Here is a 15,243-nt window from a genome sequence, read left to right on the forward strand (position 1 = left end):
AAGGACCACCCCCTCCAGGGAAGCCAATTTCAATTGCCATGGCCCAGCCAGGCCTGCTAACCCTCAGGTACAGAATCTGGAGCAGAGTCTCTTTGTCCAGTCCCCTGTGTGAGCAGAGGTGGAGAGAGGGACCAGGAGTCGGAGGAACAGGACTCAAAGGACTCCCAGCTCTGTCAGGTGCCAGATAGTGACTCTGCTCCCAGAGCCAGGATGCATCCCTGTCCCCTCCCCACCCGGCCCACCCAGGGACCACACAAACAGCCTCCCTCAGCCACTTGGCCCATCCTGCGTTAGCAGACCCTCAGCATTGGTCCTGTGAGAACTCAGGCACCCAGCGCAGGGAAGGGGGCTTGTCCTGGGCCGTGCAGCAGGACACAGGAGGCCCAGGACCCGACTCCTGCTCTGCATGGAGCCTGGAGTCCCAGTGACGGCAACCGCCGGTAAGTACCTACTGTGCGCAGGGCTCGGGCTAAGCGCCTTACAAGCATTCAGTCCTCACGATAGACCTGCTATACACAGGCACTGCTGGCACTCGTTCCATTTTGGAGGTAAGGAGAGGCAAAAAAGAGCCTGCACAAGGTCACCAAGCTCCCAAGACAGGAAACCAAAACTCACACTGAGGACGCCTGACCTTCCGCCTCTCTCCTCTCTCACTTCTTTTTATTTTATTTTATTCTTTATTTTTTTATTATTACGTTTTTGAAATGGAGTCCTGCTCTGTTGTCGCCCAGGCTGGAGTGCAGTGGCAGGATCTCAACTCACTGCAACCTCTGCCTCCCAGGTTCAAGCAATTCTCCTCCCTCAGTTTCCTGAGTAGCTGGGACTACAGGCACCCACCACCAGGCCTGGCTAACTTTTGTATTTTTAGTAGAGATGGAGTTTCACCATGTTGGCCAGGCTGGTCTTGAAATACCGACCTCGAGTGATCCTCCCGCCTTGACCTCCCAAAGTGCTGGGATTAAAAGCGTGAGCCACCTTGTCTGGCCTATTTTATTTTTTAGAGACAAGATCTTGCTTTGTTGCCCAGGCTGGTCCCTTGACCTCCTGGCCTCAAATGATCCTCCCACCTGGACTTCCCACAATGCCGGGGTTACAGGTGTGAGCCGCCGCGCTGGGCCTCCTTTCCCACTTGTGTTCTTAGGAACCCTTCAATTCAGAGCAAAGAGAAACCAACATTCTGAAACAAGCCTGAAGACAGAGGAGATATTCACTTCAAAAGCCAGAAACTCCCGCCTAATTTCAGAACAGCCGGGGGTCTCTGCGCTGTGGAGGGAGGGGAGGGCATCCCCACCACAGATCTCAAACTGGGCACTTTTGTGTCTATGAGCAGAAGAGTGTAGACTCCAGCCAGGAGGGTTGGTTGGGGTGGCTAAAGCGGTCTCCTTCAAGCCCCAAATGTCTTTCCAGTCTCCTGTCGTATTTGGAAACCCGTGAGTATATTGCCCCCCTCCCCATAACATAGCTACATGATACAAAAATAGCCCTCTCCTCCGCCACATCTTTAAGTAAAACTGAGACTCCAGAAAGCTGGGCCATGTCTATCCTGGGGTTTCAACTTCCCCAAAAGCCCTGACTTGTCTGCCGAGGAGACTTCGCCCTGGCTAAGTGCTGGCTCCAGGTGGTCCAGGGCCAGCAGACCTGGGAAGCTCGGGGGGCGTTCCCAGCCAGGCTCCCAGGCCGGGCAGGTGCCACAAACCCCCACAGCTCGGGCTTAGACCCACTGAAGGCTTTAGCCACCCGAAAACCCTCACAATGCCCTGATTCCCCACCATGCGGCTGCTCCTATGCCAAGAGGAGGAAGTGGGGGAAGAGATGGGCTCTTCGGCCCCAGCGCCCGGGGGTGGCCTGCCTGCTGCCGCCAGGAAAGAGGGAATTTGGAGAGATTTCCGCTGCGGATGTGCCAGATAATACAGTGGAGAGGCAGCGTCAACAGGGCATGTGCCTGCCTGACGAGCTGTGTTTCCCCTCCTCCAACCACAGAGCTACCAGGGGCTGTCCCCAGAGCCCCCCCGAGTTTCCAAGTGCTCAGGGGTCCCAGAGTTCAAGAGTAGGACACCAGCAAGCCCCCGTGTTCTTCCTGACTTTATCTAGTCGGATTTCCTGGCATTCTGGGCGGGAAGTGGGGACAGGGGTCACACGTACTCAAACACACCTACATACACCAAATACCCACCGTTTCTTAGGCAACCAGCAAACTCCTATGCATCCTTTAATACCCAGCTTAAGTTCCTCTACACAGCCCTCCAAGACTGCCCAATTCCTGGACCCCTGGGCCCCATTAGGGCATCTACTGCTCTTATGTTTACCAAATAGAAATGGGCACTTCGTACATGTCTGGCACGATGCTGGGTGCTAGGATATGATGGTGAGACAGATAAACACCGCTTCAGCTCCAGGGGAATTCACAGCTTGGCTTTCATGCTCCATTTGAAATTATTTCTGCATGTATCAGGAGCCTCTGTGAGACTGGCAGCTCCTGAGGAGCAGGAATGGAGACCAATTTATCTGTGTCCCATGGCCCAGCACAGGGGCTTGCATGAAGTAGGTGCTCAGTTAATGTTTGCTGAATGGATGGACAGATGGATAAATGGATGGGTAGATGGGTGGGTTGGTGGGTGGGTGGGTGGGAGGGTGGATGGATGGATGGACAGATGAATGCACAAGTGGATGGATGGGTTGGTGGGTAGGTAAGTGGATGGATGGTTGGATGGATGGATGGGTGGGTGGATGGATGGGTGAGGAGGATGGACAGATGAATAAACAAGTGGATGGTTGGATGAATGGATGGATGGTGAATGGTGGATGGATGGATGGGGGTTGGGGGAGGATGGACAGATGAATAAACAAGTGGATGGGTGGACGAATGGGTAGATGGGTGGATGAATGGATGTATGTATGGATGGATGGATGGGTGGAGGGGTGGATGGATGGATGGATGAATGGGTGGGTGGATGGGTGGACAGGTGGATAGAAGAGTCAGTGGGAGAGAGGACGAGTGGCAAAACCTACCATGGGTACATGAAATACGCACTCCAGGGCCAGAGCAGTGAGGAGAGTTTCAGCGCCCAGAGAGACGCTGCGGAGGTGGTCCACCAGGATGCTTACCTTCCTTGCACAAGAGCCTAGCTTTGGCACACTGTGGCACACCTGTGGAGAGCTGTTCTGGCCCCAGTTGCGTGGCAGGCCCGGGCCACTCCGAGCAGGAACTGGGGCACAGTGGCTGCACCTCGGGCCATACCCTGGTTTTTCCAGTTCCTGATGCCCGCCCCTCAGGTGGCAGCAAGAGGTGACTCAGGGACAGACGCCCTTATCGTGACGCAAGTCCAGCCCCCAATGGAGCCCCTCCTCCCAAGGCTCAGCCACCTCCCAGGCTGACAGTGGCAAGGCTGTGAGGTCAAGAGGTCATGGTGGCAATTCACCTAGGTCCAGTCACCACCCAAGCCAGGCGACCGCAGGCACCACCCTGGCTCAAGGATGAGGAGCCTGGACTTTGTCTCTGGGCCCTGACAGGCAGCGAATGGCAACCTATGGGTTACTGACCCAGCAAATGAGGGAAGCTGATAACCTGGAGCCCTAGTGGCTTCTTGCTCCCAGCAGGCCCTGTCGTCCCTGCAGAAGAGGGTCCATCCGCAGGGCCTGACGGCTGCCAGCACCCTGTCCCTTTCACACATACCCTAGGGAGCTATCTGCGGGCACATTCCTCCACCATCGATAAGCGCCACTCCCCACCCCGGCCCCCGCCTCCTGCTCCTGGCCTGCCACCAGCCTTTCATCTTCTGTTTGCTTTCCCTCGACTCCTTCCTTCCGTTCTGGGGACCCACTTACCTAGAGGGGGGAGGGAGGGAGGGAAGGCCGATGCCTGCCCGGTGGAGCTGCCAGTGCCTAGCTTTGCCCCCAGTCTGAGCTGAGGGTGGGATAGGCAGGGCAGAGAGGTGAGAGCCACCATGGGGGGCGGAGGGGTGCTGGGGCGGTGCTGCCGACTGGTCCCCCCCTGCATGCCAGAAGAAACATCACAGAAATAAGGCCCAGTGGGACTTCCCAGGGAGGGGACAAGCCTCAGAGCCACAGCCCACAGCTCCCGGAGTCCCCCACGGGATGAGGGGAACAACCGTGACCTGACAAAACAGGGATCCTGCCAGCAGTCCCTGCCATGGCCCAAGACCACCCTATCTAAAGACCGCCTTGCCGGGCACGGTGGCTCACGCCTGTAATCCCAGCATTTTGGGAGGCCGACGAGATCAAGACCATCCTAGCTAACATGGTGAAACCCAGTCTCTACAAAAAATTAGCCACGTGTGGTGGCCCATGCCTGTAATCCCAGCTATTCGGGAGACTGAGGCAGGAGAATCGCTTGAACCCAGGAGGCAGAGGTTGCAGTGAGCCGAGATTGCACCACTGCACTCCAGGCTGGGTGACAGAGTGGACTCCATCTCAATAAAGAAAAGACCACCTTAACCAGAGCCATACCCTGGCCAGGGACTCCTCCCTGTCAGCTATGGACCTTAGGCTACTTGGACTGCAAGCAGTGGGACCCCTCTTCGCCACACTTGAGTCACATGGTCAACAGCTTGCCCAGTGTTCAGACTGAGCCCCAATGGGAAGCTCTGATCACCAGGTTGGCAGGTCCTTCAGTGTCACAGGCCCAACCCATTCATTTTACAGATGGGGGTGGGACCCAGAGGGGACTTGCTAAGGTCATACAACCTGTGGGTGGAAGGACACACAGCAGGGGCAACTGCCCTCCTGTGCCAGGCCCCAGTTCTTTTGGTCACTGGTCACTGCGTCCTCTCCGGGCCTCAGTTTCCTCATCTGTAAAATGGGGATCAAGTCCTCATCCTCTCTGGGTTGTTTGTGAAGGCAGAAGGAAGCCCTGCTTATGAGATGTCTAGCGTGGTGCCTGGAATGGGGTGTCCCTAGGAACTGGCGGATTGTAAAACTACAGTAGGGAGGGGACATCCCCAAGGGGCTAGGCCCCTCGAGGGAGCAAGATCCTCTCAGGAGGGAATCTCCAACCCCCCACAACCTAGCTCTGGCCTCCCAGCTGTTCAGCTGAGCTGCTGGCCAAGGCCGCTGGCCACCTGCTCACCTGGCCAGTGGTCCCCAGGGCTGAGGCGCCAGCAGGGGCCCCGCCAGCTCAGCTGCTAAAGCCAGCACAGGAAGCGGAGACAGGGAGACAAAGCAGCCCCCGGAGACAGCGGTCAGCCCGGTCAGCCCGAGTGACTCCGCTGTCCCCGCGGGCAGGGCGGGGCTGGGGAATGGAGCGAAGCTGGCTCATTCCTCACATAGCTCACGGGAGCGCTCCGGGCAGCATGCCCACCTGCCGCACACAGCACCTGGGAGGTGCCTCCCTTCCTCTGCCCACTTAACTCTTTCCTGAGCTCCAGGCTTCCTGAGGAAAGAACCCTGAGGAGAAACAGACAAACGGAATAACCTAGACAGGGTGCCAGGTAACCTCAGGGTGCCCTGCCACTCTCTCGGTCTGGTTTGTCACCAGCAGGAGCCCCAGTGAAAGAATCTGGGTCTCCAGGCCTGGAGGGTCCAGCAGGGAGGGCAGACCCTGTGCCTACCTCTGGTTCTCCTGCAATGTGCCCAGCAGTGCCCTCTCCAGCACCCCTGCCTCCAAAAGAGCCCTCAAGCCCCTGCAACAGACCCTGCCATCCCCAGGTTTGGCCAGAGAACCTGCTCCAGGTCCAGGAGCTGAGTCAGGGATTCCAAAGGAACTGGTCACTTCCCGCCCCATTTCCTAACCCATCCTGCAGCCTGGGCGCCCGCTGCACCGCCTGGATTCAGATCCTGACTCAGCCACATCCACTGTGTGACTCCAGGCAAGCCTCTTTACTTCTCTGAACCTCAGTTTCCTAGTCTGTCAAATGGGATTGATTTCAATCCCTGCCACACAGAAAGGTGGTGTGGATTCCACTGGCATGTCTGATAAAGCGCTTGCTTGGCTCAGCGCCTGCCCCTCAGACAGCACCTGTCTACGGTAGTGACTGTCATCACCTCCCACAGCAGCATGACCAGGGGCTGCTGAGAAAAGCCTAGAAGCATAAAGCAGAGCCAGCCAGGAGTTCCTGGCATCTCCCGTACCAGCACCTGGCCACACTGACAGGAATTTTGGTGGGAGGATCCCGGTGATAGGTGACTAGCAGTTGACAGTGTCCCACCAGCTAAGTTGGATATTTCGCTTCTGGAAACTCGTCCTCCTGCTGGGCTGATCTTCCCAGCAGGAGGCTGCTTGGCTCTCTACAAACAAAGTCTGCCAGAACCCTGACCCCCCACCTCTAGAGGAGGGAAGGCTGCCCCACTTCCTGGAGAGACACCCCCACCCCAACCGTCCACTTATCTCTGCGGGGCCTGCATCACCAGCCTGTGGAAAGTTTTCAGCTGCCCCTCGCCCCCACCCCCGCATTCTTGTGCGAGGATGTCATGTGGGAGGAGCCTGCTCGCCCCACTGGGCTGCCTCGTCCAGGCCCCCCCCAACCCCACAGTCATTGTCTGAAACTGGGAGTGTGCATTCGAGGTCACCTAAAGCAGGGGCCATCTGGGGAAGGGAGGCTCGCTCAGCAGAGGGGAGCCGGGAAGACAAGGGGCGATGGGATGGGCCAGAGCAGAGCCGACACCACAGGCTTACGGCCAGAAAAGCTCACAGAAAACTCATCGGGGGTTTACAGACTGAGTTAAGTAAGGTTCTGAGGACTTGCTTCCGGAGGCAAGTGGGGCTCATCAGAAAGGGCTTCAGGGTCCTCCCACCCTTCAACCCCCTTCCTGGGCTACAGGATCCATGGCTACAAAACAAGCAGAAAGTCTGCTGGTGTTATTGAACTTTCTCATTTCACTTGCAGGAAACCCAAGGCCAGAGATGAGGGGGGTTTAGCCAAGGTCGCGCCGCAGGTGTGTGCAATGCAGCGACTAACCCTCCAGGTCCTTAATGCCCCGCTTATCTCCGCAAAGAAGCTGCCAGAGAGAGCGGATGAGCCAGCCCTCCAAAGGTCCGCCTGCATTCCACAAATGCCCTGCCCCAGGGCCATTTCCAGAAAAAGTCACCCATTGAAAATTCACATTGCTGTGGAGATTTCCGCTGTCACAGGCTCTGGGCACACCAAGCCACAGCTTGCTCCATGTAAGCTCACTAATGCCCAAGCCTCAGTCCCCAAGGAGAGTCTGATTTAATTGGCCCCTTTTCTGGGCCCAGTGTGTCATCAATAGAGACCCCAATGGGAAATCTATGGGTCCTGGGAAGATTCAGACAAGAAAGGCAGACCCTGGGCCCTCTCCGCCTCTCCCTCAACAAAAGCATGTCCCAAAAGCTCCCCTGGTGATCCTGATATGCAGCCAGGGGATGTGTACCCCAGGTCCAACTCAGTCACCTCCATGTACAGAAGAGGAGTTTGCGGCCCAGAGAGGTTAAGCAGCTTGCCTAAGGCCACACAGCGAGCTGATAACAGACATGGAACTCGTTCCTGGTACTCCTACCATGAGACCACAGTGCCTGTGCACAGGAGACACTCAGTATACATTTGGGGGATGAGTAAAAAATAACAGCCACAGTTAAAAGTACTTATGTGGCAGGCAGTGACCTAAGCACTTTACTATTAAGTCATTTGATGATCACAGCCACCCTATGACATAGATGCTATGATCATCTCCATTTTATAAATGAGGAAACCCAGGTACAGAGGTCAAGGAAATGACCTAAATCCACGCAGCTAAAAATGTAGACCTGGGATTTGAACCCAGGCGTTCTTGTTCTAGGGTCCTCAGGCATAACCTCCACACTCTACTGTTTCTCAATTCGTTCATTCATTTTTTGTTTTTCCAGACAGAGTCTCACTCTGTCACCCAAGCTGGAGTGCAGTGGTGTGATCTTGGCTCACTGCAACTTCTGCCTCCCAGATTCAAGCAATCGATTCTCGTGCCTCAGCCTCCCAGGTAGCTGGGATTATAGGTGCGTGCCATCACGCCGAACAGGGCTTCACTATGCTACCCAGGCTGGTCTCAAACTCCTGGGCTCAAGTGATCCACCTGCCTCAGCCTCCCAAAGTGCTGGGATTACAGGCGTGAGCCACTGGGCCCAGCCACAATTCACTCATTATTAATGAATGAGTTAATCCAGCTCTAAGATGGAAACTGATGTCTGGGAAGGATCTATAATTTCCACTAACAGAACTAATGCATGTCATCAAAGTGGGATGAGTTTACCAAGATCCCATGATTCCAAAGCTAAAGACCAGAATGGGAATGCAGTGTGTCACTCCAGAACCCCTTCCCTGCCACCCAGAACCGTCACTCACCCTGGCAGGCGTCCTCCACCTTCTCGTAGCCTGCCTGGCACAGGCACTGCCCAATGGGCACCAGCCACTCGCCATCCACTGCACAGTGCATACGGGGCTCTTCACCCCCTGGTGGCACCACGGCATGGTCCACACAGGTGCCGGCCACAGTGGCCAGGGAGGGTGCATCAGAGCCGGCGATGGTCTCGGGGAAGCGGGCCAGGCCCTGCAGCAGCTCGGGGCACTTCTTGTAGTAGACACGGACGGAGAGCAGCGCCACACAGGCACCAATATCCTGGAAGGCCAGGTAGAAGCCCTTGCGAGTGAGCGGCCCCACGGAGCGCTCCTCCACGTTCAGCTTCACGAGGCGAGTCTCGAAGTCGCTGCTGACAGTGATCTCATCTGGCGCAATGGTGTCAATCTTGGTGAACTGGCGCTTCTGGAAGTTGGTGCCGTAGTCCAGGTCCGACTCCGCATAGTAGAGGTTGAAAGTCTCCTTGCAGGAGCTGGCACCGCCGGGGAAGCTGTTGCAGTCACGCACGGTAAACTTGAGCTCGATGAAGATACGCTCTGCCTCTCCCCGGTACACCCAGTTGGTGCGGAGCCAGTTGTCCTGGTCGCCAGACATCACGTTGCACACGGAGTACATGTAGATGGGCATGTCGTCCATGATGTTCTGCATCAGGTCCCACTGCGGGGGAAGACAGGTTAGTGGGCAGGTGCCTAGGGAAACTGAGGACAGGGTGGCAGAGTGGGGCACTAGGCAGATGCTTTCCGGTTTATGCTTTCCCGGTTCAACAGTGAAGGAAACTGGGGCCTGGGGCGAGTGGGGGGTGAATCCATAAGTGGCTGAGCCGGAATCTGGCCCCTGGTCTTTCTGGCACACGTCTGGATGCCAGATCTCTCTGTTAGACCATGAGCCTGTGGGTGGTGTCTGGGGCTCCACGTGACCTCAGGTGGGTTATGCTCTCTGAGCCGCAATTTCCTCATCTGTACAATGGTGGCAAGACCCCCTACCTCGCAGAATTGCTGTGAGGATAAAGGACAGAATGTCTACCTTGGCTGAGCACAGTGCTGGGCACAAGGTAATAGGCATACAGGCAGCCAGTATGACTATTGTTACTCTGGGTATTATTCACCACACATGCATGTGTGTTGACAAGCAAAGGAGTAGCATTAAGTCAAAAACAATGGATGATCCTCTCTGTCATTTAGAATTTGGCTTTGGAGCAGATCAACACGTTCCTCCCTCTCTGGATCATAACTCAGCCTTCTCCAGAAAGAATTCCCAGGTTAGGCCACAGTTGGGCCAAGTGCCCCCCACCACCCAGCTCCCACAGTTGCCATGTTCCCCTCACGCTGCATCCCTTGCCATTTACCAAGGTGCACTTGGCATGGCACGTGGGGACACCTACATCTGGGCTCCCACACTAGATTCGGGGCTCCTCGGCCAGGGTCTGCATCTAATTCACCTCTGTGTCCCTAGAGCCTGCCTGAGACAGAGTAGGTGCTCAGGAAAGTGTTTGTTGAATGAATGAACAAAAGAATGAATGGAAAGCAAAGGGGAGGAGAGAAGCCCGGGCTATACTGTGTGGCACTGGCCGAGGTTCTACATGCCCTTGGGCCTCAGTTTCCCACTCGGCATAATGACTGGGTTGTATTAGGTGACCTGTGTTCCCTCCCAGCTAGACTTCCAGGGTCCTAGAAATCTGCTCAGAACTACACCCCAGCCAAGCCTGCCCAGAGCTAGGGACAAGAAACCAACTCACACAGATCTGGCCAGCTGTGGGAACTATTCTGAATGGCCCCCAGGAGACAGCCCCCTCTCTGAGCTTAGGGCCCAGGACACACTCAGCGAGGGCCCATTGTATAGAGAGGGAAACTGAGGCCCAGAGAACCGCAGTATCTTCCCCAAGATCACACAGCAGACACACACAGCTCCTGCCCCCACTCCTGGTCACATCAGGACAGCATAGAGGGGAAGACCTGGGTGAGAATGAGGCAGAGAAATGCAGCCCCCCACAGGAAGGGGAAGCAACAGCTGGAGGTGGGAAAGGGGCGGGCAGGAAGGAACTTGATCAGGTTTCCATGATCCCTGTCTCTCCTTCACCCCTCACCTCCAGGGCTGAGACCTCACGACAGGGGGCATCTTTAACCCCTTCCCTCCCAAGAGGTGGTTGGGGGATGCCAGAGATCCCTCTGACCGTCAGCCCTTCTGGGACAGGGACAGCCCAACTCCGCCAGGGCCTTCTCTGTCTCCCCAGTTCCCCCACCTCTCAGGCTTACCCCCACCCCCGGTACCTTCCCACCCCCAGCCAGCCCTGGCCTGGGCCTGCTGACTCTGAGCCTGGTGTGAGAAGCCAGACCCTGAGCCCGAGACCTGGCTGAGCTGCTGGATTGAAGCCAGGCCCCACACTCCCTGGGCCTCAGTTTCTCCATCTCTACAGGGGACCGGCAGCCCCATTCCCACACCCATCCCCACCCAAAGGCTTACGTACCCCTTTGCCATAAGGGTGTGTGAGCCAGCCGAGCTCTCCCCCAGCTGCAGCAAAGTCCAGCAGTACCACTGAAAGAAAGCAGGGACAGGGGATGAGCCTGGGGGTGTCTCTAGGAGTCAGACCACGGCAGGAAAGGTGAGGATCCCTCCAGGAACCCCAACTCTGAGAGAGAGAAAAAGCGAGGGACCCCACCATGCAGGGTCACCATATCCAAGAAAACCATCCCTCGACTTATGGGGGAAACAGGCCCAGAAACGGGTTGGAACCCAGCTGAAGCCACACAGCAGGTTGGGGTCGGGTCTGGGCCTCCTGCCTCCCAAGCCAGGGTTCCGGCCTGCTGCCCTCCTCCGTTAGTCGCCAGCTGGGCAGAGCAGGCCAGGGAGCTCAGCCTGGCAGGAGAACAGCAGCTGGGCAGAGAGCTGGGCTGAGCAGTGTTAAGTGACACACCACTGCCCCATCTGCTTCCTTGATCAAGGCCCTTCGGCAGCACTTCCCATGCATGTGGGCCTTGGGGACAGTGGTGTCTGCTTCTGCCACATTCCCCCCAGCAGGAAACACGCCAGCCCCACTCAGGCCATATAGCACACACACGCACCTACAGTACACATGCATCTTGTGGCACTCCAAGAAGAGAGTGCTGTTAACAGGTGGGAACAGCTCCAGGGTGGAGGAGGGAAGCGGGTATCTGGAAACCGATCTCTCCACAAAAGCCACAGAGCAGGCGGGATAAAGCCTTGAACCCATGGGACCCCTAGGAGGGGCCCAAAGATACACACAGCTGGCGAGGTCCTCTCCCTGGGAAAGTCACTCCCACCACCCCCGCCCCTCACATCCTGACCACTGCCCTGCCAGGGGTGCCCCAGAGGTTCCTGGGAGATCAGGGATGGAAGCCCATGTAGGGGGCATTCTAGGGCCAGAGGGACCAGGTGTGAGGACCATGCTGTTCCCAGAAAGGCGACTGGAGCCTGGCGAGGGACACACCCCCAGGGGCTTCCCTACACCTAGTCCTACCCCTGCGAATCTCACACTGATCCACCCCAGGTTCTCTGCCAGGCTCAGAGGTCATAGCCAAAACCTAAGACCCTAGGTACTACCCCTGCTCCATTTCCAAGTAAAGTCCAGGTAGCTGCCAATAAGCACTACCCTCCCTGGAGGGTAAGGAGATTGGAGAAACTGAGGCATAGAATCTATGCAAGATGGATTCAAATGGGAAAGCCCTAAGGTGGGGGTAAAGAAAGCAAGTCAGGGCTTCCTTTGGGCCCTGAAGCATGAGAGGTCTGCCTCAGAAGCCCCATTCCTCAAGACCAGGACCGGAGAAAGACTCAGAGGGTGGACAGAGCTCCAGGCAGGCTGGGGGCAGGGATGGCCTGGCTTGCGGAAATGGGAGCTGGGCTCTGAGGGGGGTCTTGGAAATCCCTTCCTGAAGTGACATGGCCCTCCTACCTGGGCTGAACGCGCCCAGGCTGGGGTGTGAGGCGCTGCCACCCCCACTACCAATCTCAGCCAAACCTCTCTAGGAAGGCTTCGGCAGCCCAGAGAGGCAAGAGGAAATCCGATGTGGCACAGGCCCCCTGGCAGAGGATGTGGGGATAGGGGAGGGTGGCTGGGGGCAACAGGGTGGGCAGGGGCAGGGATTTGTTCAGACATGCCCAGAACCGGGGCTTGGAAACTCACTAACTCCACTAGCAAATGGAATGTTCCAGCTACACAGGAAGGAATCTGGAAGCTCCTGACTTCAGCTGGGTGGGTAGAAGGACAAAGGTTCATCATAGTCCTGCAGCCCCCACCTCGGACTGGCAAGAAGCTGAGGTGTGTGCCCAGGGGAGGGGGCTCACGGTGCCCAGGCTTCCGAAGGGTTAACCTGGCACAAGGGCCCTCCCTTTCCAGCCTGGGCCCACCTCTAGAAGTAGCACAGGGCTCAATCGAAGAAGAAAAGAAGCCCTCACGCAGGAAGGAGTCCCCCCCTCCACAGGGGTTTCCAACGCCGGCCCCCTCCCAGGGAAATTCCCTCGAACCAACCACCAGGAACAGGAGGCGCCCAGCACTGGGTCCCTCCACCCTGACGCGGGTGCGGCTCTTTCCCCAGGTTCTTCCAGATCCTGCTTCCCTGGAAAGGGTGGGAGCCTGGGAGCCCCTCAGCTGCCCCAGACAGCTTCCTAGAGAGGCTTAGGCTAAGCAGAGCTTATCCACGAGCCCTCTATCCCCTTACCTTCCCATTTCTGGGGGAAAAAAAAAAACACACACACACACACACACACCACACACACACCTCCTTCTTTACCATAAGTTCCACTGTAAGTGCCATCTTTGCGGGGCCACATTGCTCCACAGCTTCTTCCACCCACTGCCCTGTGGTCCCCTCCCTGCTCCCCCCATTCCTCTTTAACCAAGACTAGCTAATCCCTAAAGGAAGCAGGGAAATGGGGGCTCTGGGGAAAACATGAAAGAAAAAGGGAAGGGGACAGAGGGCAGACTGGGTCCTGGCAGAACCAGAAACCAAGAACTTCCTGGCACTCGCCAGCCCTCTTCCCATCAGCAGCACCCCAGCTCAGCACCCCCGGCCACCTGCCCAGACCCCTGCCCAGCTATTCCCGCTTCCCAGGAAAATCCACCATGACACCAACCACAGCGCAAAGGCCCTTGGTTCCGGCAGCCGAGAAGCAGGATGCTCAGGGCTGGTCCTCGGTGCAGAGGGCCCTGGCTGGTAAGCACTTGGGCCTCCCTCAGTTTCCCCATTTGTAAAACAGAGGGCAGATTCAGTGGCTGTTGAGGATATAACAGGAGCCAAGTGGGCAGCCAAGTACAGCCTAGGGGCAAGGGGGCAAGAAAGAAGCCCGAAGCAGCCTGGGGGTAGGTGGAAAAGGCACCTGTGTCCTTCTACCTGCCCCCTAAGCCACCCCCAGGCAGACACACGACATCCAGCATGATTCCCAGGAACTGAAACCAGCAGCTTCCAGCTGGGCCCTCATGCCCACCCCCACCCAGGCACAATTCTCTAGGGGGTCTTTCACGGGGACTCAGAGTCAAAGTGAAAATGTCCCCCCACACCCCAGTGCAATACACAAGGCTTGCCCCCCGCCCCACCCATATCCCATGGGGCGTGTGGGTGGGGTTTAATCAAACAGGCTGGGGAGAGGTGGACGAAAGGAACAAGAACAAGGCAGCTCCAGGCTTCCAGGCCAGCGTGGAGCTGCAGCAGCAAAGCACCCGCCTAATCCCCACCCGCCATGGGCAGCCGAGGAGAAGGGCCTGTAGTGATTCCAGCTGTCTCTCCCCTTCTCTCCAACCACAGTCCCCCAGGAAGGGGGAGGACCAAACGTTAGTGGGGCGATACTGGTGGTGGCAGAAATCCTTGCCATTCGTGCCTCCTGCAACCAGAGGTCCCAGTTGGGACCTGGGCCCTGTTGCTCCAGAGACTGAGACAGGATGCCACCCCCAACTTGCCACTGCCCAACGGCTCCAGATTGGGCCTCTTTTCCTCCCAACACAGAACAGCAAAACCTCCAAACCCAGTTTGGGAGGCAGAAAAGGAAACAGGCCGGGTGCAGTGGCTCACGCCTGTAATCCCAGCACTTTGGGAGGCCAAGGCAGTGGATCACCTGAAGTCAGAAGTTCAGGACCAGCCTGGCCAACATGGTGAAACCCCGTCTCTACTAAAAAATACAAAACTTAGCCGGTGGTGGTGGTGGGCGCCTGTACTCCCAGCTACTCAGGAGGTTCAGACAGGAGAATTGCTTGAGCCCGGGAGGCAGAGGTTGCAGTGAGCCAAGATCGCGCCATTGCACTCCAGCCTGGGCCACAAGAGCGAAACTCTGGCTCAAAAAAAAAAAAAAAAAAAAAAAAAAAGGAAACTTCTCCCCAGCGCAAGGTTTCCTCCCGGCTTCCCCCTTGTGGAGCCTGCGGAAACCTCGCTCTGCCCAGGCAGGCGGGGAAAACTTGCCCTCTTGGAAACTGAAGCTGGCCTCGGCTAGGTGGACAGGAAGGTCCTCGGCCAGGGGCAGGAGCCCCCATCCTCGCCGCGACCCTAGCAGGGGGTCAACGCCCCCATCCACACACACGCCGCGCCGTGGGCAGTCTGTGGCCCCACACTCAGCACAGCTCCGGGAACACTGGGGCGGGGGTGGGTGATTCAGTTCCCCACCTCCGGGTGCCCTGACTCCCTGGTGGCCCTGGGCTGACAGCTCCACACCTTGGGAGGCCGCGCCCCCACCTGCCCATTTCCTCGTTCTGAGTCACCCTTGCTCAGAACGCTTGACTTTGGGACTTCCTGTCCGCACTCGTGGCCCCTAAGCTGACCCGGGAGCCCAGGAGTGCGGCTTGGGAAAGAGAGAAAGGAGTGTGTGGGCAGGGATTGGCCCGAACCTCCCTCCACGCTCTCTCTCGGGACTTGAGGTGAAGGGGGACGTGGAGAAAATCTCAGGGAACTGGGGCTTCGCCAGGGGGCTCCCGCTCGCCGGAGCCCCCTCCCCAAAATG

The 15,243-nt window shown here is 57.3% G+C and overlaps 1 protein-coding gene across 2 annotated transcripts in view; it reads right to left on the bottom strand.

Annotated features, from left to right (window-relative positions):
• EPHA2 (EPH receptor A2) overlaps window positions 1–15,243 on the bottom strand; it is a 40,312-nt gene that overhangs the window by 15,677 nt on the left and 9,392 nt on the right. For both annotated transcript variants that reach the window (XM_017505251.2, XM_037730090.1), the window contains exons 2-3: window positions 10,769–10,836; window positions 8,292–8,961 (exon numbers count right to left, since the gene is read on the bottom strand). In XM_017505251.2, the coding sequence (XP_017360740.1) occupies window positions 8,292–8,961; window positions 10,769–10,836 (738 nt within the window). The remainder of the gene's footprint in view (window positions 1–8,291; window positions 8,962–10,768; window positions 10,837–15,243) is intronic.

The sequence above is a fragment of the Cebus imitator genome, unplaced genomic scaffold, assembly GCF_001604975.1.
Source record: "Cebus imitator isolate Cc_AM_T3 unplaced genomic scaffold, Cebus_imitator-1.0 Scaffold15, whole genome shotgun sequence".
Classification (NCBI taxonomy): domain Eukaryota; kingdom Metazoa; phylum Chordata; class Mammalia; order Primates; family Cebidae; genus Cebus; species Cebus imitator.